Genomic DNA, 24,201 nt, shown 5'->3' with positions numbered 1-24,201 from the left:
GAAATGCCAGTGACATCACAGCTGTCATGAATCACAAGCTAAGAGTCAGTTACACGGCAGGTTTGACGTTGGGACACCTGGGTGTGTGTGTGTGTGTGTCCCTCGAGAACAATAGACACACTGCAATGCAAAAGGCTCTTACCTTGAATCATCTGTTTGCGGTTGAGACACATCTCGGTTCTCAGACTACAAACTGTCCTGTGTGTGCGTGTGTGTGTGTGTGTGTGTGTGTGTACCAGACTGTTTGGGCACAGTCACTCTGCCAGTCCCTGTGCCATCCTGTCTGCCCAGTCATGCCAGACTATCAGCTGCAGCCTTATGTTCAGGGCCTGTAGAATAGGATTAACTATTGTGCCTGAGGTACCCCCACACACACACACACACACACACACAGACACACACTTATCTCAACATCCAAACACTTCACCCCTCCCCACCTCACACCCACACTCTCCCCACCTCTCTCACACACACACACACACACATATAGCAGCTGAGAGAGAATGCTACCAAGAAGATGTTTGAAAACGCGCACACAGCAGTATCCCAGGGCTTAGCATGGAGACAGGCAGTCTTGTTAGCTTAGCTCCAGATGAATATCACACACGCTGTAGACGTTGGAGGCTGTCTGAAGGCTCTGTAGTCGGACGATGGCAGGACTTCCTGGGAACAGAACGGGGTCAAACAGGATCGCCTTCTGAAGGATCGTCAGCCAAACAGGAGTGTCTTCCGACGGCAATGGACAGCTTGGTTTTACGACACGGTGACTGATCGGCATCAGCTACTGGTTTGCCATATAGTTTCGTGGTGCCGGGTGACGGGCCTGGACGTGCGTACATGAGGTGGGGCTGTGGCTGTGTGTGGACGGCCTGGTAGTCACAATCTCACGGGCACCAGGACCGGGCCTTGCCCTTCCTGTCAGGAGGACAGAACACAGACTGTGTGTTTGTTTTTGTACTTCAAAAATGTGTGTGTACCCTTGCGCTTTGTAGCCTTTCACTGGTCATTTGCTCTTGCCTCTCTCTCCGATCCAACCAGTGAGCAGTCAGATCCCTGTATAAACCGAGGCGAGCTCCGCGGAAGTCCCAGGTGATCCCACTGCGTCGCTCCCAATGATTGAAAAGGCTTCGGAGATGCGTGTGTGTCTGTCCGTGTCAGAGAGGTCTCCAGTCGACAGTTCCCCTTGGATTCTCGTCACGCTCGTCTGGTCAGCCTGGGTGTCAGCCGTCCATTTGGGAGGACCGGCTCTTGTCGGATGTCCCGTCGTCTCTTCGTCTCAAGGACCTCGTGTGGCGAATGAAAGATGGCGGCTTAAGCCTCAAGATATCTGAGGGTAGAGGCTTCGTGCCGACCCTCTTTAGTATTCCACGTGAGGTGGCTCTCAGGGGGAGAGAAAGAGAGAGAGAGAGAGTGTGCTGGAAGAGGAAAGGTTACATTTCACATTCATGAAGTAAAAGGCTTAGTCATTATCTCAACAGGCTCTTCCTGTCTTCTGTGTTTTCACTTTGATTCGACGAAAGAATTTAAGAGAGAGAGGGGAGGTTTGGGAGAAAATGTCAGAGCAGTATTTTAATTCACCCTGAAATGTCATTTGGTTATCAAACCTCTTTTCGCCCTCGACGTTGTCTGCGATCCACTCTGAATCGACGGCGAGATGTTTTCTCAAGCCTCCAGTCTTTGTATTTGAGCTCTGGGAACGAGGAGAGGTACAGGATGTATCTGTGGTGTCGTGGTCTACGCCGGTCTCTCTCTGTGCCCCGTGCAGCCTTGAATGGTTGTTTGTTTCCTGGTACAGGACATGATGAAATATCACAATATCTCTCATTCTGTCTGTCTCCGTTTTTCTATCTCTCCCCTCTGTCTCTCTCTCCCTCTCTCTCTCTCTCTCTCTCTCTCTCTCTCTCTCTCTCTCTCTCTCTCTCTCTCTCTCTCTGTCTCAGTAGCTAGTTAGACGTCAGGGTGTTCCTGGTATCAGTGCGGTCATAGGTGTTTGTTTGCCCAAGGACTTCCAAACTAGACGGATAACAAACAGTCCCTGGCGTTCTGGGATGCGGCGGGGTCTTTCTGCGTGGGCTGGATCTGAACGCTCCCCTCCCCCTTCCCCTAAGCGCGGAGGCGAGGCTTTTGGGAACGGGCCTGTGATGGAAGTTCCTGGTTGGCTACCCTGGGCTGAGATGTCGCACCATACCAAGGGGCTGGAGAAACATGGCCAGCTTATAGTTCCATGCGTCTCGGCTTTCATGTCGAGCTGCTTTGTCTGTATTCCCAGAGTTGTAGACTAGCCTTCCAGTACCTTAGTGTGAGTCATGTAGACAGCCCCCAGCTCCACTACACACGCATACACACACACTACACACAAACAATTGCCACACTCATGGTTCACATGGGTCAGGCCATAGCAGTTTCATACTCTCATACACGCTTGCTCATGTGCAAACACATATATATATATATATATATACACACACACACACACACACACACACACCCTGATGCTCCCTGACAGCCCATCTCGTATGAGTGAGCAGAACCCTAAACTGCCTGCCCAGGCAAAAACTGACAAAAACAAGAAGATCCTTTTTCTGGCTAAAGAGCAGTTCCGAAGTAGTCATCTATCAAAATAACATCACTCTGGATGGGAGTGGAGGCCGACCTATGACCTCCTAGTAAACAGAAGGTACATTGCCTCACAGGCACAGATGGGAGACTTGGGACTCACATCTTTGAGGGGATTGAAGGGAGTTTAAACTGTTTTTTCCATGACTGACGGACACTTTGGATTGACAGGATGTTCCTGAGATGAACCAGTCCAAACCAAACAAACAGTGACTCACAATCCTCCTCCTCATGACCCAGCAGAACTGGAAGGGATGAAAATATTCCAGATAAGTTCCAAAACAGATAGGTCGCCGACTTTTCATCAGGCCAAATCTGCGTCCCTTTTAAAGGACCAAGTGCAGTCTTTCTTCACTGGAACAGTAACTGTTCTTTAAGTACTGCCGTGCCAGTCGGTTGTGTAAACAGCCTCTGGCGAGGTGTTGGGCTCTCTCTCTCTCTCTCTCTCTCTCTCTCTCTCTCTCTCTCTCTCTCTCTCTCTCTCTCCCCTCTCTCGTGTTCATGCGGGCGTGTGTAAGGCTGCTCCTCCGTGCTCCGAGCCCTCGCTGGAGGTCACGCTGGTCCTGGGTGACCTTTCTCCTGTCCGTTCCGCAACGCTGCTCTGAAGAGAAGGTAAAGGGCAAAGGCAGCGAGCTGACAGGAGAGGAAGAGGCCCTATCCATGAATATTCCATGTGGACTAGGTCAGTCTGTCCCCTTTTCCGGACCAACACACCCAGCCCTGGTGCTCAGCCAAGCCTGCAGGCTAGCTATGGAGGCAGGCTCACGCTAGCTCTGTGGGTGGCTTGGCTGTGTGTGTCACTAGCAGGTGTAGGCTCTCCACACACAGTCAGGTTCGAGTGCTGACAACCGTTAGCCTTGTGCTGCGGGGGTGGCCGTGACGGTCCTCTTGAAGCTTGTCTGAGCTGTGTAAACACCGGGCTTGCGCGGGTCACCGGGAGCTGATTGGCCCCTTCAGACTGTCCGTCGCGCGCTTCTCGATTCCTGTCACCGAGGATGCTTCCTCACAGCGTGGAGCTGGCCATCCGCTGCGGAGGAGAGTCATAAACACACACACACACACTCCAACACGAGAACCACATACACACAGGCGCCACACACACACACACTACAACAGCATACAGTCTAACACTAAGCAGGGAGTTTTCACCTGTTCCAGTCTTCACACATACATCTGCTCCTATAGCCAGACATAGTGCAGTGCTGGGCTTTGATCTCCCGTTTATGACTTCCCCTCCAGGGGATGGGGGGGAGATTACCCATTTCCTGCCCAGGCTCTGCCTCCGTGGTGGGAAGAGGTGGGCCCCCACACCCAGGGCCCTGGCTGTACAGAGATGAGAGGATTAGTCCAGTCCCAGCCCTGCTGCCTTCCCTGGCCACTGAACACAGGAAAGCCCCTCCCTCCTCTTTAAAATCTGTCAGATCAATCCGGCTCCCTCGATCGGATTTCCCTGCCATTTATGTGGTGTCAGCGGGAGTCGTTTCAGTTGGGGTTCCTCTAGTTTTGGGCCGTGTCAGCTTCACCTAGCATCACGTCCTGGTATCACTGCCGCGCAGATGGCTAGTCGTTTGCCTGTTTTATTTACAGTTCCGGGGACACACATTTTCTTTTTCCCCTATGAGACGTGTGTGTCGTACCAGTCAGACAGACGTGCGGCACCACGGTGCCTAATGACCTCTGAGTGGTATTGTTTTGCTCTTTAGCAAACCACATGGCTTTGGAATAATGGGAGCCATTACTCTTCAATTTCCTGGATCCCCAAACCGGGGGACCTCTCCATTGGGCCCCTCTGCCGCCACTCATTAATTGATGATGATGAACGTAATTGCTTTCATCTGTTTGTTTCACCCCCTACGCCCCCCACACCCCCACACCTGGCTCCACGTCACCTGTCAAAGTCCTCTGAGAGGTGGGCTAACAGGCCACTCTGACACCCCCTGGTTCCTTCCAGGGGCTGGAGGGTTAAAGGGGTCGTCAGTCAAATACCTTCCCTCTGACTAACAGCTTGTGGTTTCCCCGGCTCTCTGGGGACACAGGATAGGTCTCAGCCACACCTAACCAGGTCTGGCTTGGGAGGAGGTCTCCTGACCCTACACCCTCTGAGGGGTGAAAACAGAGCCTACATTTTCCTGACTGTAGCTTTTTCCCTCTCTGGTGTTTCTTCCACAGTCATCTTTTCTTTTTTTGGTGCCTTTTCTTGTTGTTGCACATCATCCTGCACCAAGCAGCGTGTTGCGTAACAGTCGTGATGTGCGTGAAGTCATCTGAATCAGAGGGTAAAGTCTCCCGAAGGATCAGAGCTGGTTTATCCTGCTGGCTAGACCTAATACCTGCTGTATACCATACCGCTTCAAACAGCCTGGTGGGTGTTCTGAGGGAGGTTGTGTGTGTGTGTGTGTGTGTGTGTGAGGTGTGCTGCCAAGGTACGGCACATCATGTCTGTATGTGAGCCTGGCAGAGGGCTGGGAGTTATGTAATGTGTCGTGTAATGTGGAGGATGGAGGGTGGTGAGAGGCGGAACGCGGAGCGGCGTGCTGAGCTGGGTGGGAAGCCGTGCAGGGGGGGGGTGGACGGGGGGGAGGATGGGTTGACAGGGAGGTCAGGAGGGGGGTCACAGAATTGAAACATCCCCAGGGGTGCCCCTACTGGCCATCCGAGCCGCTGCCTTTAGTGGTGGGGATTCAACCGGGTCGGATTGCGGTGTGGAGATTGTTTGCTTGTCTGCTCTCGGTGCCTGGGTCGTCCCATGGTGTGCAGGAGAGGAACTGTAGCACCAGTGGAGTTCGAAGTTCACCACCCCTGATATCTCCTTCCCTCTCACTACAGTAAGCCGATCCGTGTTTATACTTGGAGGAGAGGTCCTGGGGGGTGGGGGGGGGGGGGGTGGGGGCTGGGCATGGGGGCCAGGACTGCCTCGGCCCCTGAAGAAGACCAGGCCACCAGGGCTGCAAAGCCAGACTCATATGGTAGACATTATAGTTTGCCCACTAATCCCATCATCAACCAGCAAGTATTGGTTAAGAGTGGAAACTACTGTCCAGAGTTACTTCCTCGTCAGTGGAATAAGGAGAGAGAGGAGGAGAGGGAGGAAGAGGAGCGTGAAGAGGAGAAGGAGTTCTTTCTACCTTTTTCCTGTGGTGATTCAGCCCCCAGCCTCTTCCCACCAGCCCACAGCCTCTTCCCACCCCCCCCACCCCCAGCCTCTCCCCGGTCCCGTGGCTGTCCAGGCCCAGTCAGGCGGCACAAAGGCGGGCCCGTCCCTCCGTTGCCTGGCTGCATTATTGAAGCAGGTGAGGTGAGGCTCCTGGGAGTCTGAGTCTGCTCGTCCCAGGAAGTAGGTCACGCCACGCCAGGCCTCGTCTGATAGGTCGCTCAGGCACCGTGTCGCACACGGGGGTACGGTGCCGGGAACATGGCGTGCCTGCGTGCCTGCGTGCCTGTCTTTTTCGATGGCTTTAAATAGTCCTCTGAGGTGAGGATGATTCATTCCGACTCCGCTTCAACCGCGTTCTTCCCCTCCCCAGTTTTTTGGGTCTGCGACAGTTTTGTTACCGTTCTCCCCCACCCTCCTACGTGAGCCTTTCACCGATGCCGGTGGATGGGCGCCCCCCCCACCGCGCTCTACGGGGCCCCCACCACGACCCCTATTCATGCCCCTCGGCTTGAAATCCGAAGACTTCCTATTGCTTCCTTACGAGGAAGCGGATCTCCAGCGTGCTCCTCTGGTATGCGAGCCCCGGACCGGTGCAGTCCAGGGGGGCACGGCGTTCACAGAGCTGAGAGGAGGGGCACCGGGGTAAACTCTGGGCCCCAGAAGATGTGCGTGACTGAACGTCTAGCCCCCCAGGCACCTACTGCACCCCCCCCCCCCCCCCCTCCCCTCCCTACATCCAGTATGTACTTGTCATCCCATAGGGGTGGCTGTGTACCCTACGCTGATGGATCGGGGGGGGGGGGGGGGTGATAAGAGAGGAGGGGGAGTTTGGTTGGTCGAGTGGGTCGCCACGGTAGTGTGCCTCTTTTCAGATCGGTGGCGCATGATTAATGTGTGTGTAGTGTGTGAGAGGCACATGGAGTGGGGGTTCCCCGCTGCCCAGGGGACTTAATGTATTTGCGCACACACACACACTCATGCAGATCCACAGTATGCACACACACACACACGTCTACCCATAATCCCCTGCTGCATGCCATAGCGTTGTTCCAGGAGCACTCAGGCAGACTAGACTCCATGGTGGTGGTGTGTATGAATTAAAGATGGCATCTGAACCACTGCAGTGTTCACGCCAAGCCTGGCCATTCATTTGGAGCATTGCCACTCCTCCGTTGCGCTTGCATCACCACCCACATCTCTCTCACTCTTTCTGCCTGTCTCTCTCTCTCTCTCTCTCTCTCTCTCTCTCTCTCTCTCTCTCTCTCTCTCTCTCTCTGTCTCTGTCTCTGTCTCTGTCTCTGTCTCTCTCTGTCTCTATCTCAATCGCTCTTTCTCTCTCTGTCACTTTTTCTCTCTCCGGTCAACAGCATATTGATCTTGCAGAGCGAACACAGTAGTGCAAACAGAATCTCCATGGTAACGGCTTGACGAAGGTGAGGCCCCCCAGGACATGGCGATGATCAGTCACGCCCCTCCCCCCCCCCTCCAGACATCCCACCTCCGCTCCTCCGCCTCCCCCCCCGCCCCCTTCCCCACCTCCCTCACACACAGGGCTCCATGTTAATGATGACTCAGAGCTCTCTCTTCTTTCTTCTTTTGTTCCAAGTCATGATGGAGTGGTTAATCTAAGATACTCCCTGGACCTCTCAGATGAAAGGAGTGGGGAGGGGGGGGAGATTATCCTCAGAACAACCCCCACAAGGCCATGATCCCCCTCACTCTGGGGTCCCGCTCACCACCCCCGCACACCACCCCCCCCACCACCACTTCCCCAGCCCATTGTGATAGTGAGCAGTGCTGAAGTTTCCCATCTCCCCCCTCCTGTGTGTACAGTCTGAGAGAGAGAGAGAGAGAGAGAGAGAGAGAGAGAGAGAGAGAGAGAGAGACATTCAGTGTAGTATTTATAGAGGTGACCGCAGTCCTGTATTAAAACTGATCGAATTATCCGCTCAGGATATGGCTCATAGCTATCTGTGTTACCCAGCCGGCACGTTGACCAATCACAATGCTCCGTTGCCACCCCTCGCATGCCCTCCACACAGACACACACATACATGCCCAACTAATGGATCCACAGCACAATTGTCCTTTTTTTATGAGGAAGCAACAAATCATCTCTACTTTCATTAGGTTTTCTTCATTTGTTATGAGCCGTGATGATCATGGTAATTACCTGCCAGGTGCCTCATTAGAGAGGCTAGACTGACCCCCCCTCTCTGATGTACCGCTGCGAAGGTGAGTCCCAGCACGGGCACAGCACGATTTGTCAACGGAGGACAACAACTGCACACACACACACCCTTGGGAGTCATATTAAGCTTTGTTTGGGTGATGTGCTAACCGATCTTTCTTGCCAAACTGGATCTCGCTGCGCACACACACACACACACACATTCCATACCAAGCCCAAGCCACCCTAAAACTCTCCACTCCACACCTCTCCTCCACCCCTCACTACCTGTTCTCCATCGCCACCAACATTAATAAAGCCATGACAGTTTGGCTTCTCGGTGGAGCAGAGGGAAAGGACCATTCAGGTACCTGGGTTTCATGGATAATTACACCACACTTTGCATAATATGTCTGGGGACCAATTAGCTTCTCACACAGACTCCCCCCTCCTGTGTCCCTGATTGAAGGCTTGTTCAAGGCTGTTCTACAGGCACAGTGGGGATGGAGCTGAAAGTCAAATGTTTTCACTGAGGTGTTGGAGGGTGTCCCAGGTTGGCCGTAAGGCCAGACCCGGACCGAGTTACCTAGTTTAGCCTTTCTCTCTCTCTCTGCCTCTCTTTCTCTCTCTCTCTCACTCCCACTCTCTCTGCCTCTCCCTCACTCCCTCTCATATAGAGCAGCTTTATGGAGGGCAGTGCCACGCTACCCATATATAATTAAGAGAAAAGGCTGGTGATGATGTCAGCGTTTAGGCACTCGGGGCCACGCCATATGCTCTTTCTCTCTCTCTTTCTCTCTCTCTCTCTCTCTCTCTCTCTCTCTCTCTCTCTCTCTCTCTCTCTCTCTCTCTCTCTCACTCTCCCTATCTCTCACTGCCCCCTCTCTCTGTCTCTTTGTCAGCCTTTTTTAGAATATTCCACTTCACACAGTGCACACAAACATTATCATTGCACAGCCCTGTCCTGTTATTATGTCTTTACATGTCATGTATGGAGTCAGCTGAGGCCCACGGAGTGTTGCTCGTGTGTGTGTGTGTGTGCATGCATGTGTGAACGTATGCAAACACTCCTCTCTGCTCTTACGTACAGCAAACATGCCACGAACTCTGTAAATAAGCCATGAGGACCCAATGAAGGAACGGCACAGGGACGTGTATATGGTTGAGTGACGTCATTGACAAGATTCGATGTGATGAGATGGACTCTCGTTGAACTTCGGCACAGCGGTGATGTGGATGAAAATGCTGTCCTTTCCTGACACTTATCTGGCATGAGGAAGCCCTCTCACGCGCACACACACACACACACACACACACAGTACTCAACACAACACCCTCAGAGATTTGCCATTGTTTCCTTTTGCACCTCAAGCCCCAAACCGAGAAGAGAAGACGGTGCGATGATGACAGGAACATCAGAGCCCTCCGCCGAGCTCTCCTCCTCCCTGAGGGGGTTGGGGTGGGGGGGGGGGGGGGGGGAGCGCAGAGGCTTTTGAAGCGTCACGGGGGGTAAACATCCGGTCCTCGCCCTCACACTCTGAGGCGAAGCACCGGCGCTGACTTGACTGATTTTAGTTTTGATGTGGTGTCATCCGGTTGATAAGACGCTTGTGGGGGAGGGGAGGGGGGGGGGCTGTCTCTCTCCCCCTCCCCCTGTATCTCAGTCTATCAGAGGATTCCTAATGAGAACCCATTGTTTCTGATGGTGACAGGGCAGACGGGGGCAGCTCCCTGCTTTTTTTCCAGGCGCGAGCAGCAGGTCTACTGCTCGCTCGCTCGGTCGGACGACTCCACCGGCGTTTGGCTCCTGCGTGTACGTGCTTGCAGCTGTCACACGTCCGCGCTCGTTCCTCGGGTGAGGCCCGTTCATTGTCATTCACCGCAGGGATCTGCTCCTCTGTACATTTAACATTACCTTTAACTCCACGTGTTGTGGGGAGTCAAGTGGCTGAGCGGTTAGGGAATCGGGCTAGTAATCTGAAGGTTGCCAGTTCGATTCCCGGCTCTGCCGAATGACGTTGTGTCCTTGGGCAAGGCACTTCACCCTACTTTCCTCGGGGGAATGTCCCTGTACTTACTGTAAGTCGCTCTGGATAAGAGCGTCTGCTAAATGACTAAATGTAATGTTGTACAGGTAGATCTCTGTCCTCATAAATGCTGTGGCATCAGAGCTTGCCATTCCCAGACGGTACATTTCACAGCACTTCAGTAGTTACAGGAAGAACCTGCTTCGCTGTGTTGTGAAAAAGGCGTAGTAACCCCCCTTCCCGACCCCCCTCTGAAGCACCAGTTTTCCCAGACATTCTTTCCAAGAAGTGACGCACAGGCTGAGCGCCTCTCGCTTCCATTACACTTCAAAATACTCCTGCAGTGAGTTGCACTGAGGAGTGCAGGCTGACTGGATACTCCGACATGGCCTCGACCTCTCACACACACACACACACACACACAGACAGACAGAGAGGCGCAGAGATACACCGTTGCAGACAGACACAGAGAGATACACAGAGAGACTTAAAACCACACGCTGCTCCCTGGCTAGCTGTGACATGCCGTGGCGGCAGCAAACCTGCGGACGTCGTCCGTGTTTTGCCTCGCGATAAAGGCCTGAGGCGGACCTCGTCCGCCCAGCCCGCCTCGGCAGGGGGGCTGCCGGAGCTGGTATCCAGCGTGACTCATCCGCCCGCCCACCTTCAGCCCCCTGTCGGCCCGCGCTGCCATCTCGCCGTTGTTCCGAGAGATAATCATCCCCTTCGTGTCTACCGTGCGTTCCTCCGTTCCCGCCTTTGGGTTAGGGAGGAGGGGATGTTTTTGGCGCGCCGCAGGCCCACCTGTGTGAGTCACTGAGCTGGAGATGCCAGCCCAGCCTCGGAGGACACGGAAGGTCTCACCTCAGTCGCGAGCAGACGGGCTCGTCATAAGCGTGTCTCTGGGAAAGAGCTTGCGTCCGACCGCTAGGCCTTCACCAGTTGGCAGACGGGGGGGGGGGGGACAGAAAAGAATGACAGGCAAGCCTCAATGTTCGCGTCGTTCCATTACGGCCCAGGAATATTCCCTTTTAAAGGACGGGCCAGGCTGAATATGGATGGCGTTTCCATGCCGCCGCTCTCCCAAGTGGTCGGGGGTTGAGTGGTTTTCTGATGCGGGCAGACAGCTTTGGGGGAGGGGGAGGGGAAAGGGTTAACCGGCTCGGCTGAGACACTGTGTCAATTAGCCCACGTCTTGTAGATGCGCGAGCATGCACACACACACACAAACTCACACGCGTACTGCACACACAACAAGTGAACGGGGGATGTGTGGAGGAGAAGTCATCTGGAGCGAGTGCACGGCTTATGAGAGGGAGAGAGGGAGAGAGGGAGGAGGGGAGGGGAAAGAGAGGGAGAAAAGAAGGAAAAATGCCTGCTGTCATTGTTGAGAGATCCGGAACCACCCCCGTTTTCATTGTTTTTAAATTTCGCACAAATCCTCTGGGAAAATGTGTGTGCTCCTACGTGAAGAAGAAAGCTCATTACGTGAGCTTTCTTCTAGGTAGAGATATCGAACCGTCCCTTCTTATTACCAGCATGGTGATGTCAAGGGGCTGGCTGCCTTGTCTAACTCCTAGATGTGCTTGGTATAAAACTGGTGTCAGTTCTAATGAGGTCTAAATCTCACTCTTTGTCATGTTCTTATCTCCTCCTTCTCTCTCTCTCTCTCTCTCTCTCTCTCTTGCATTCCTCTCCTTCTGCCTCTCTTCTGCTCATTTCCCGAATTGGTGATGAATAACAGCAAGAGGTTGACAGGGGTGAGACTGCTAGCTGCAAATCAGAGGAAGGGATTTTGTCTCCATCGTCATCTCTCTTCCTCACTTTCTCTGTCCCACTCAGCTCTCTCGCTCTCTTTCCCCCTCCCTCTTTTGGTTGGAGGTGTGTTCACATCTGGAGAAGCCGGACTGGTTGGTGAAGGCAGCTGCTCGTTCACTCACCCTCCTGCCTCCCGCTCTTCCCCTCCCTCCTGCCTCTCTCTATCCCGCCTCTCTCTCTCTCTATCCTGCCTCTCTCCCTCCCTCCCTCTCACTCACTAGCTCCGTGTCTGTGTTTGCGTTGCTGGGAATGAGATTGTGAGCTGAGGAGATGCTGGCAGCTGACTGTGGAACGAGAACCCAGAGAGGAACCAGCGAGGGATTATCTTTAGGTTTCAGGATCGCTATGGCCGGGATCTTCTGCTCTCACTGAGTGAAGAAGACTTCTTGGTTTACCTCAGACCCAAATCGTTTTTTGGTGAATTTCAACCTCTTTTTTTTTTTGTGGGGGTGAGAATATCCAAACTACGCAAGACATTTTTGTCCTCTCCTTGTTTACAAGTTAGTGAAAGTCGTTCCAGCTGTGTTGTCGCTCTCCTGAGGAGGCGTGAGGCTCGTGTTGCGCTGCGTCAGGTCGGCGGGGCGCTGAGGAGAGGTGACCAGAGGGAGTTTAGTCCCCGGTAGATCCGTACGTCCCCCCCTCCCCGGGGGCCAGAGGCTTGTGGCTGCGTCTCAGGGAGGATGACGGAGATCCTGGTGCCCGACGTGAACCTGAACTCGGTGTGCGAGCGCCTGGAGCACTGCTGCATCGGCCAGCAGCAGACCCCTGCCATCAAGAGACACACCAACACAGGGGCCAAGCTATGGGGCCGCGTACGCAGCAAGCTCCTCAGACAAAAGGTGTAGACCCCCCCCCCTCCCTCTCTCTCTTTCTAGCTCTCTCTCTCTCCTCTCTCCTCTCTTGTGCTTGTTTTCCTCCTGCTCTCTCGTCCTCCGCTCTCTCTCTCTCTCTCTCTCTCTCCGTGTCAGTGTTTCATGTCATGTTTTGATGTTTTCCCTCTGTAACATGTCACTGCCATCTGTTTTTTTTGGCGTGCGGTCTCTCTCTCTCTTTTATCTCTCTTTCTTTGGTGTCTCTTGGTGCATGTCTGTCATTTCCTCTCCTTTTCTGTCACTCTGTTCTGTATTTCTCTCCTCTTTCTCTCTACGTCTCTCTCTCTCTCTCTCTCTCTCTCTCTCTCTCTCTCTCTCTCTCTCTCTCTCTCTCTCTCTCTGCTCTGTCTCTCTGTACTGCCTGGTTTTCCCTGCTCTGTGGTCGTTAGAAACCACAAACATCTTTCTGTGATTCCATCAGCTTTGTCTGACATGGGTTGAATGACTGTTGTTTCCTGTGTGCTAGTACATGCTGACGGAATGCTGGTGACAGACCTCATTCATACTCGAGGGAAATGTTCAGTTGCCAACAATAATGAAAAGACGAGATGCTAGCTCACAGTAGCCTTCGGAGGAAAACCTGATCCCAGCGGTCAGAATGTGTGCGTGTCTCTGGCTTGCATGATGTCTCACTGAGTAATTTTACAGCTGTGGCAGAAACGGTTTTAATCTCCTGAGGTTCGGATGGCTGCGAGGATAAGAATGCCTCCCTCTGCCTGCCCCCCCCCCCCCTTTACCCTCCACCACTCTCCTACCCCCCTGTTCCCCTGGTGTACTGTCAGTACCGATGATGTTTCTTCTCCATAATAGCAAAGCTGCTAACCGGAGGTGATGTGATCATACTGCCAGGAGTGCTCCCTCTGCTGGTCTGTTTGGATACAGCAGCGAGTCAGGTTGCGTCCGCTCTGATCTCAGGTCTGTTTTGCAAGCACTGCCTCCCAGGTATGGATGTTATGGTGAGAGGGCCTGGTCTCCGATCTGTGCCCACAGAGGTGTGCTGTCGACAGGGGTGGATGGTCACCATGGCGGCTCCCTCCGCCAGGGATCTTGGTACCTGGGGGGCAACAAATTCACCGACACATTCCATAAGAATAGCATGGCAGCCATTAGTGTCACCCCCCCGTCCCCCGTCCTCATGACATACTGGAGTGGAACCGTGATATGCTATCTGCTTACGAGTTTGGCTGACTCTTCTGTTTTGGGAACACACACACACTCAGATACACAGACACACACAGCAACGCACATGCATAAGTATAGCAACACACAGGCTATACTTACTCCCTCTCAAAAACACAGGCTGACAGAGGACTGCTGTTTGAGGTCTACCCTGGATTGTCTGCAGGTTTCGGGTAGTGACCCGTGTGTGAGAGGAGGGAGATTGGCTTTGGGAGATTCCATTTCAAACAGACAGGGGATTCTGGGATTGTTTGGAGTCTCTGCATGTTCCTCCCGTAAAGGTGTGACTAATGCGTTGGCGTGAGGATTATAGATGAGTGTTTGTGTGTGCACGCGTCAGTGCAGCGACGTGTCATTTCACACAGTCCCCCCACCCCGCTGCATGGCCAGCAGTAATGGCGATCCACATCAATAAGCTTCCATGTGTGCTGGAACAAAGGGTGTGTGTGTGTGTGTGTGCGCAGGGCTGGGCCGGCGGAGGCCTGCTTCAGCACTTTAGACAGACGGGGTCAATACAGGCCGCGTCCTGGCCTCCTCACACAGCCACTCTCATAAGACAGAGATTACACACAGCCCCCCCCCCCCCCCCCCCCCCCCAGCTCCACTGCATCGATCTGCGCTCGTCCCAGGCCTGTCCTCACCCCCGGCCCCATCACCCTCCTTCTCTACCCCCCCCCTCTCTCTCTGCAGCAAAGGGATATTCTACTTCGTTCTGAACCTGTTTTTCTTTTCACTTTTAGTGCTCGGTCTTCCACTTGGTCACATGTTATGTTCCATGCTCACAATCTGCGGTGCACATGCTATTTAAGGGGGTTTCTCTCGGGCTCTCTGGCCACTTAAATCACACTAATCACATTCACATGAGTGTCCGATTTGGACTGTGTTTGCCTCATAATGTGTTGCCGCCATTGTCTTCTCTCACACACATGCCTGCAAACGTCCTCGCCCCCTCACTGACGGCCAGCTTCTCCTCTCGTCTCTCTCTCTCTCTCTCTCTCTCTCTCTCTCTCTCTCTCTCTCTCTCTCTCTCTCTCTCTCTCTCTCTCTATCTCTCCCTCTTTCTTGTTTTTCTCTATCTCTCTTTCCCTCTCTCTTGCGTTCTCTCTCTCTTCGCCTTTCTCTCTCACCCCAGTTCTACCCCAGCATGGTTGGCTCTCTCACGCGTGCTGCATTTACGTAGTATGAAGTCCCATTCTTCCACCTCGAATGCGGCTTTGACAGCATCATGCCCAACCTGGACCTGTCCATGAATGAGAGCTCAGTTCCTGCTGCCCTCTAACCCCGGGTCATAAAGTCTGGAGTTGTAGCCAGCTGTATTTATCCTGCTGCACAGGGAGGAAGCAGGCTTTGAAATGGACTGGGGAGGTGGGGTGGGGGTCATATACAGTAGGTATGGCCATTATAAACCCTGTCAGACTGGCCAACGGGGTGAAGGGGTAGAGGAAGGATTTGTTAGGGGAAGGAGGGATGGAGGGAGGGTAAGGGTGTTAGTCAGACTGCATAATGTGTGTTTTTGTTCCGTTAGAGGAGTAGAAAGTTAAAGAGAAAGGAGAGTGAGTGTTTATGGTCGTGAAGGAGTGTGCGTGTGTGTGTGTTTGTGTTTGAGGAGACGGGAGGGAGAGGAGGAGGAGGAGGAAGGTAAAGGAGGAGGGAGGTAGAACTCGGGCTGGAGCAGAGAAGCCTGACCGTGGTACGGTACGTTCGGACCTTGGCCTGCATAATGATACCAGATCCTCAGCCGCTCTGCGCGTGTCCTTAATTGCCGTCAGATGTGATGCTCCTCTCCTCAGCATCCTCCGTCGGCGTTGCCACGGCGCTCCCGTTGTTCTCTCATTATGACCACGGAAGGAAGAGCGGGAACAAAGGATTACTGCCTGCTGGCTAGGACATGCTAGAGAATCCAATCTACCAATTCCCTCCCCTTCCTTCCTTCCCATAATCATATTTCAGCCCACATAGACGGATGGTGTTCCATTTGAGTATGCTTATTAGTGTAGATGACATATTACAGTTTCATCCTCATGCGTCTCTTTAAAAGGCCCCTAAAATGCTAGCCAGCCCCTTAATGGGCTTATTTATAGGGCATATAAATCCCTGCCCGTTACTGTAGGTGGTGGGGGTTAGGGTCCTTACTGCCCACCATCCATCCCTTCAGACACCCTCTGTGATTGGCTAATGAGCTCTGGCGGGAAGGGGAGGTGGGACCAGGGGGGTAGAATCCCCTAGCTGGTACCCAGGATGACCTTCTGGCAGCCCGGGGCCCCGGTTCAAACCCGTCGCCCCCCGGCTAAAGAGCAGGGCCTTGGAGAGACGAGCGGGAGGAGGGCTGATCCTGGATCGTCTTAATTAGCACGCGGAGTGTCGGAGCTCGTTGCTAGCCCGCGGTTGTGGGTTCATTAGCATCCCCTTGCTGGTCAGGATCAGTGCTGGGCGACCCGCGCTTATCTCGTTAGCATCCGCCTGCTGGACTGGTACAGTCCACCCTGGACTCTGTCATCTACAGGCCTGGTTCAGATATATACGAACGGGGCCACTGCGGTGTAGATCGCGTCTGTGGCTGTGCAGTGTGCTGTTTGAGTTAGACAAGCAGTGAACCTGGCTGGAGAATGGAATACTTAGTTCTGGCTAAAGGACTTTCCCACAACGCAGACCAACGAAAAACCCCTCTCCTTCCAAGAGCAACAGGAACGTCGTGGAAAGCCGAAACGATGGCTGCTAGGGTTTGTGCCACCTGTGCTCTTGGTGTGGCGAACCTCTGGGATTGTGAAGTACCCTCGCCGTGGTACCCGGTCCGTCCTCGGGAAGCGGTGATCTGATCTTTGCGTCGCCGTCCTCTGGGTGTTACGCAACCCCCCGTCCGCTGACTTAAGAGGACGGACCCAGCCATTCACAGTCATAGCTGGGAGTCCCTCCCCCTCACACCCCCGGTCGCGAGGAAGATGGCAGCAACCGCAGTCGAGAGGCCTCGCGGGGCCCATCGTGACATCACCAGCGCACGTTTAACCGGTGCATCACGCCATGCCTGAGGAACATGTGTACATTCCTGCATGCGTGGCTGCCATATTTAACCAGGGCTATATTTAGTGGGAGCTCGTTGATTAAGAGGAGTCACAGCTGCTCGGTTTTGTTGACATCACACCGCTGACATCGTTGAGTCAGCTGACGGCATCGTTATCGCCACGGCGATACAGGACAACAGCAGTAGCATAATGTTTGTGTTTTAATCGCATGTAAATCACAGATCCATTCACTGGAGGTAGTTTCTAATTAAAAAGGATTGGAACAGGCTAATTAAAAATAGTCACTCACGGAATGAATATTTAATCAAGCAGAGAGCAGTCATGGGAAGGTACATGGGAACACAATACTTGCAGGAATTAATTTATTCCAAACATCAAAAGTTCAAACTTTTCAATAATTAGTTCTGTTTCAAATATCGGTGCCAGACCGCATTAAGTTTCCCATAATGCAACTACAGATTAATTAAGATTAACTGTTTAATCAAAACGCGTACATTTACGCCGTGATTTATTCCACTTGCGTGTCGTCGTGTTCAGACACTGTGTTAAGCATTTTGAACACGCATACGTATGTATGTACTGTACATAATGTGCAATTCACATTTGTTATACAGTACATGTTTTGTATTTTTCTGGTCTGAGCCGAAGCAATTACGTGCTTCAATGCCTCACATGCATCATTCATAATCCTTCTCCTACTCGGCCTACAGCCATCCATCTATCCATCCATCCTTGCAGTAGTGGATGTGAAAAGCAGGTTTCTGGGTGAGGGGGGAGCAGACAGTGAGTCGAGAGTCGAGCTGCGCTTAGTACAGATTCCTGTTCAGGGGACTGAGGGAGGGGAGTTGGCATCTGTTAGTCTAACTCCTCCTGTCCTGTGTGTGTGTGTGTGTGTGTGAGAGTGTGTGTGTGAGAGTGTGTGTGTGTGTGTGTGTTTGGGATGGCTAGTTCCTGTGAACATGTGGCCGACACGCACTCGCTGGATGCATCACATGGTGTTGTCCCATGTGATGCTCGCAAGCATAGCTGAGCAATGACTTCAGATATACCTGATTTGTCTCCCTGTGTGTGTGTGTGTGTGTGTGTGTGTACGTGCGTGTGTGCCTAGTCATCCAGGTGATATAGACAGGGATTATTTATATAGAGTAAAGGACTATTAGCTTCCACAGCTGAGCTCTCGAATCAGACACACACATACACACACATTGGATTTGAGCAAAAGAACAATGTGTTCTTATTTAATGTGGCGTTATGCTGGTTAAATGAAACTCATCAGAACACAGTCAAACATGCACGAAACATGAACTCTCTCTGTCCCTCTCTCTGTCCCTCTCTCTCTCCCTCTCTCTGTCCCTCTCCAACGGTCCTTCCCACCTCTTTGTCTCTGTCTCGCTCTCAGTTTTATCCCAAGGCTCATTACCCTCATTGTTTCAGAGAGCACGGAGAGGATTTGAGATGAGCTCCTTATTGGAACCATCTCAGTTTAGGATATTCTTATATCCTGCAGGCCGCTTTCTTTCTTCCTTCCTTCCTTCCTTCCTTCCTTCCTTTCTTTCTTTCTTTCTTTCTTTCTTTCAACACACATGTACACACACACACACACACACTATCGCTCTCTCTCTCACACACACACACACACACACACACACACACACACACACACACACACGTGTGCCAGTATTCTCCGAAGAGAGTAAAATTAGCTCCATGATTCATCCACTTGGGACGGACACACAAAAGGCTTCAACCGTAACTCCTCAAGTCCTCCAATCCCTGTTCCGTTTACCTGCCTCTCTCTTCCCTTCCGGTTGGCCCCTTCAGCTGTCAGTCAACAAATAATCTCGTGATTCCCCTCTCCCCAACCCTCTCCTTTGTTTCCCTGCCAACCAGGCACGCCCCCAAGTCCCTTTCCATTCCAGAGATCAGTCCGTCTCCCGACTTCAAAGCCGTCTCCTCATCCCGGCTCATCTTCTGCTCCCCTCCTGGCCCTCAGTAGGATGCAATATACACTGCGGAACACATTCATGCCATGAGTCTCTCAGCTCCACATGTAACCCTATGGATATGCAGCCTGCGGCCTCCTTTAATGCTGCTCATTTCCCAAGGAGAGGGGGAGAGGGGATGGGGGGGGGGGGGTGGAAGGGGGGGGGGGGGCAGGTTCCTCCTGGAGGTTTTAATCACGGAGCTGAGGAGGAGAGGGGGAACGAGGCAGCACTTACAGGGTCAGCGAGTGCGTCCCGTTGCCTTAAAGGGAATCGGCTATTTTTACAACCCAATTTGACTCCATTCATTTTTAATACTGTCTGTGGAGGAGTGTGTAGAGTTTAATTGACACAGAGAGAAAGAGAGAGAGAGAGAGAGAGAGAGAGAGAGAGAGAGAGAGAGAGGTCGTTCTCCAGTCCGTATTAGGAGAGGAGGGGAAAGGGGGAAAAGGGTGAGGTCTCAGCAGTCTGTGTGTGTGTGAGTTGGTTCCCGGCCCAGCTCGGTTCTTGCCAGTACCTAAGCAAGGCGCCAGCACCACTGATCTACCACTACCTCGTCTACAACCTAAACCCTGATGGGGGAAAATGAGCTTTAAAAGTAATTGGAGTCCAAGCAACTGATGCAAAAATGAGATTTTTATTAGGTCATTAATTATACCCCCTAGGAATGTGTAAGGGCTCTGGTCTACTGTTACGATAAGGGAAGTGTGCTGGCCTTGCGCTTGCCTAGCAATAAAGTATTATGTGCTTTCAAGGCAAGCAAATAATCAAGGCAGTTAGTAATGACATAACAATGTAATTATGTGAAACAGTGAAAGCTGCTGAATCAGCCTATAAAATGCATTAACCTACTAATGTAGAAGGTCTTAGCTAGTCAGAGTGGCTCCTGTGTGTAAATGGATGTGTGGGAGTGAGTGTGTGTGTTTCATGTCTAAGCTAAGCAAACATTCTAGGAACCAGAGTTACTCTAAGACAGGCAAGATGCCTCTAGCCTATGGCTGCCGATCTTTCATATAACCGAGCTATCGTCGCAGGGCATCATGGGAACTGCGGTCCAGGCTCTGTGAGCTGTGAGCAGGGTTACAGACTGTGAGAGAGACGGTGGCCCGCTTCTCCCAGAGACAGCCAAGGGGCAACTGGGAAAAGTACGGCTGTCCTGTACGGCGCTCTGCCCCTGCCTCTCTGCTTCGCAAGCGTTTCAGCAGAGCCACCCAAACCCCAGGCCCAGAAGCCCACCAGCTAAAGCCTACAGGATGAACCTCATCTCCTCACAAGCTTAACGCCATGAAATGAATGTTGTGTATCCTTGCTTACACTGTTTAGGCTATGGGAATTTTTCCTCAATGTGTGGCTTTCATTGAAGAAGCCTTGTCTGGGTGCGCGGCGGTGATTTATGTCCATCTCTTTCAATGTGATTCTTGTTAGGCCCGAGTGAAAGGAGGTGTATTTGATAGCGTCCGTGCGTCTGCCCCGCGGCGCCTTTTCAATGGCTTGTTTCATTATGTGTGAAAGAGGAGCTTTTGTGAGTTTTAATGCAGATAATCCCAATCATTAGGTTAGAGACAGACACACAGGCCTCAGGCGGCCTTCAGCACAGAGGCTCCTCTCAGCCTCGCGATGTACACGGTCTACACACACACACACAAACATACATGCACACACCCGCAGAGAGAGAGGGGGGTGGGGGGCACATTACCCACAGTGCACTTCTGCTCCTTCCACACAGGGGGCAAAGCACATTTAACTTTATCAGATGTCCCCTCTCCCGGAAATTGAATAAGCGGGAGAGAAAAAATGCAGTGACAAAAAAAAAGAAAACTCATCTGCCGTTCCCAGGGATTTTCAAGTTTTTTAAATATAGACAATCCTGTCTGGGAATTTCCACCGGGGGAGGATAATGGAAAATGGGGTCTTTTTTTCTTCACGTAGGGGTCGAAAATAGCCCTCGGATCCACGTCGAGGAGTCTTGGGTCGGAAAAACGTTAGCGTGGCCCGGGTTCTGTTGGCGGTGCATGAAGGAGGATGGGGCTCTCAGCGGTGCAGGCGTGTAGACATGTGGGCCAGGTGTCAGGGAGATGTTTGTGTCCTGATAAACGCACCGCTTCCTGTAGTGCAATGAACCCTGGGAAGGCACAGGGCCAGGTCAGAGAGATGGAGAAGGCCGGTGAGACAGGAAGTCAAGAAACCAAAAGCAGTTCTTCAGGGGTGCCTTTGATCAACAGGGTCTTTTCTGTGAGGGTCCATAGGATGCACAGTATTTGATTCTTCATTTATGTCCACTACAGAACTATGTACATGCTCTCTGCCATCAAATCTAGTGTGGAGAGACTAAAAACTCAAAACTCTGTCTCTTTTGTATCTTGTAGTTGGACCCTCAGACAGTGCAGTCAAAGAACTGGCACATGGACGTCATAGAGATGAATGGGGTAAGAGAACACAACAATCACTGGATTCCCTTCAGATTCCATTCATGGAAGTTACAAGCGGTTACTATCTTGTTATGGTGTGCTGGGCAATGCTCCATTATGTTGAAGAGGTTGGCCAGCTCTGTAATTGCAGACCAGCTAGTGTTTCCAAACAGCTGCATGAGACATCCACAGCAACAACACCATAACCATTCACACTTCTGGACATTAGAGTAGAATAGTCTATTAATCCCTCGGGGGAAACATTGTGCTGTTCCAGCTGCACTAAATTGACAACATGTTGTTCAAGCTGCATCGTGACTGTGACTCGTCGCTCCTCAGATCAAAGTGGAGTTCTCCATGAAGTTCACCAGCCGCGACTTGAGCCTGAAGAGAACGCCCTCCAAAAAGCAGAGTGGGGTGTTCGGAGTCAAAATCAGCGTGGTGACAAAGTAAGTCTGCCCTCGCTCCCCACTCACAAGCCTGGCCATTCACGGTGGACACAGCTCTGGGTGATGAATGGACAGGACCAACAGTCTTCATGAAAGGGTTTCCTCTGCCCCCTTCCACCCACAGGCGCGAGCGCTCCAAGGTGCCTTACATCGTCCGCCAGTGCATTGAGGAGGTGGAGAAGAGGGGGATCGACGAGGTGGGGATCTACCGCATCTCAGGGGTGGCCACGGACATCCAGGCCCTCAAGGCTGCGTTCGACACCAGTAAGAGAACCGCCCCAGAACCACACCCCTGTATCACGACGCACACATAAAAACCTCACATGAACTAGTCCTCCCTATGTGAACTGGCCTCTATTTCCATCTTGTGTGTGTGTGTGTGTGTGGGGGGGGGGGCGGGGGGGCGGGGGGGCGGGGGGGAGGGGGGGGGCGCATTGTGTGGGAAAGGGCAGTGCTGGATGGTTGTGGAGCTGCAGCTGTCAGCTGGCTGCACTGGGAGTCTCCAGCCACAGTCACCCCCACCCCACCCATCCACCCCCCCCCCCCTCCCCAACCAAGGCCCGCCCCACCCACCTCCCTAATATCACCCTGCATTCATGTCTCTCTGAGATCACTGGCTGTTCTCTGGGTTCAACAACACTGCTATGTCATCTCTGGAGCCAGAAGGCTCAGGGAATGCGGCGGTTGTCGTCCTATGTTCTCGATGTTCTCTGAAGCATATGTTTGTTTTCTTTTTTGGTTTTCTTTCTTTCTCTCTCTCACTTCTTCCCCACCACACTCTCCCTCTCCCACTCACTTTCTTGCTCACTCTCTCTCTCTCTCTCTCTCTCTCTGTCTCTCTCTCTCTCTCTCTCTCTCTCTCTCTCCCCCAGATACCAAAGACATCCTGGTGATGTTGAGTGACATGGACATCAACGCCATCGCAGGGACTCTGAAGCTCTACTTCCGGGAGCTTCCGGAGCCCCTGCTCACAGACCGTCTGTACCCAGCCTTCATGGAGGGAATAGGTAGGACCTCCACTTCCTCAGCCCAGGCACCACCTCTGGAACTTCTAGATCAAGACCAGATGTGGTATTGCGTCGTTCTAGAGGGGATTAAGATGGTTCATATTGTTATGTTTGTGCTTTCTTCTTCTTTTCTCCACTCTCCCTCGCTCTCTGTCTCTCTCTCTCCCCCTCCCCAGCTCTGTCTGACCCTGCGGCCAAGGAGAACTGTATGATGCACCTGCTGCGGTCTCTCCCTGACCCCAACCTCATCACCTTCCTCAGCCTGCTAGAGCATCTCAAGAGGTACACACACACACACACACACACAAACGCAAACCCCCACTAAAGTGTCAAACTGTGGACGCTCGGCCGTACACTAAATGGTTCTGAGTAGGGTACAGTTGAGCTGTCGAGCCAGGGTCGCTTTTGCGTGCGATAAGTTCCAACAAAACGTCCTCTTAAACTACGATCTCGAGGAGCTTACGTTCCGCTCCGCTACCCCCACCAGTGGCAGGCCCAGCAGGAGAGGGGAGAGGGGGGAGGGGGGGGGGGCAGAGGGAAAAGACATCAGGGGGCTGAGGTCTCCAGGGCTCTGCTAGCGCGTAGCCACCAGCGCTAACACCCACACAGCGAATGCCCTGGGGAGGCATTTGGTCCGGTCTGGGCCTGAGTCTCAGGTCAGCCCCCTGTGGTTAGACTGAAGGTTAGGGAGCCAGACTTGGACCCATTCAGGAACATAACATGTCAATAAAATATTTCAACCGCCTTGTTTTGAGTTGTGACGGTGGTCGAGGGCCAAACCGTGTGCCCGGTTTAGACCAGACAGTGTAGAAACCAGACCGCATGACATCACGCGGGCACCCGTAAAAGTGCCTCCTGACCGAGGGGCACGGTCGAGGTCGGCCTGGCTCGAGTGGAACCACTAACCAGGCCCAGCGACATCCCTGGCGTCCTGTCAGACACTTCTTGGGTCAGGTTTCTGTCAGCAGCACCAGTGTTTCTGGTCTGAACACACTCTATTTACATCTGCAATAAAAAAACTACAGTCCCCACCAGGCTTTTAAAAGATCAAATTTGGCATGGTTTCCCCCCTCAGGATCCGTGGGAGAGTCAAGCAAATGACTCTCCAAACGATCCGAGTTTGAGTTTACAGTAGAACAGATGTGTCTACACCAGTCACTCATCGCCTTGCTTCTACTCCTCCGGAGGAGAGGTCTGTTCATCCTTGCGGTGAGAGCGGATTGATAGGAGAGGAAGTGTGGGGATGCACGGGTCACCGCCACAGGGTCACATGATCGGGGAGGGGAGATATCCGAGGTTGGCAGGGCAGGGCGTTAGACTGCCCCCTGCTGCTCCTCACAGCCGTGGCAGCCTCGTCGCTCTTCTGCTCGTTAGCACCCAGCAGGCTCTCAGAGATCAGCATCAGCTCTTCACGCAATGCTGAGGACACCTGTTGGTCAATTGGGGGAATTACAATCATGGCACAAACGCTTGGACTGAATGGATTGTGACAGCTACAG

The 24,201-nt window shown here is 52.7% G+C and overlaps 1 protein-coding gene across 4 annotated transcripts in view; it reads left to right on the top strand.

The window, feature by feature from the left end:
* The window catches only part of abr (ABR activator of RhoGEF and GTPase), an 87,815-nt gene that overhangs the window by 61,255 nt on the left and 2,359 nt on the right, over positions 1-24,201 (top strand). For 3 of the 4 annotated variants that reach the window (XM_067256798.1, XM_067256799.1, XM_067256800.1), the window contains 5 exons: positions 21,205-21,264; positions 21,586-21,695; positions 21,820-21,959; positions 22,568-22,702; positions 22,879-22,984. In XM_067256798.1, the coding sequence (XP_067112899.1) occupies positions 21,205-21,264; positions 21,586-21,695; positions 21,820-21,959; positions 22,568-22,702; positions 22,879-22,984 (551 nt within the window). Of the gene's footprint in view, positions 1-12,011; positions 12,625-21,204; positions 21,265-21,585; positions 21,696-21,819; positions 21,960-22,567; positions 22,703-22,878; positions 22,985-24,201 lie in introns of those variants that run through there. The other variant, XM_067256801.1, reaches the window with a different exon arrangement.

Source organism: Osmerus mordax, chromosome 19, assembly GCF_038355195.1.
Source record: "Osmerus mordax isolate fOsmMor3 chromosome 19, fOsmMor3.pri, whole genome shotgun sequence".
NCBI lineage: Eukaryota > Metazoa > Chordata > Actinopteri > Osmeriformes > Osmeridae > Osmerus > Osmerus mordax.
This window is presented reverse-complemented; position numbering and strand designations above follow the sequence as displayed.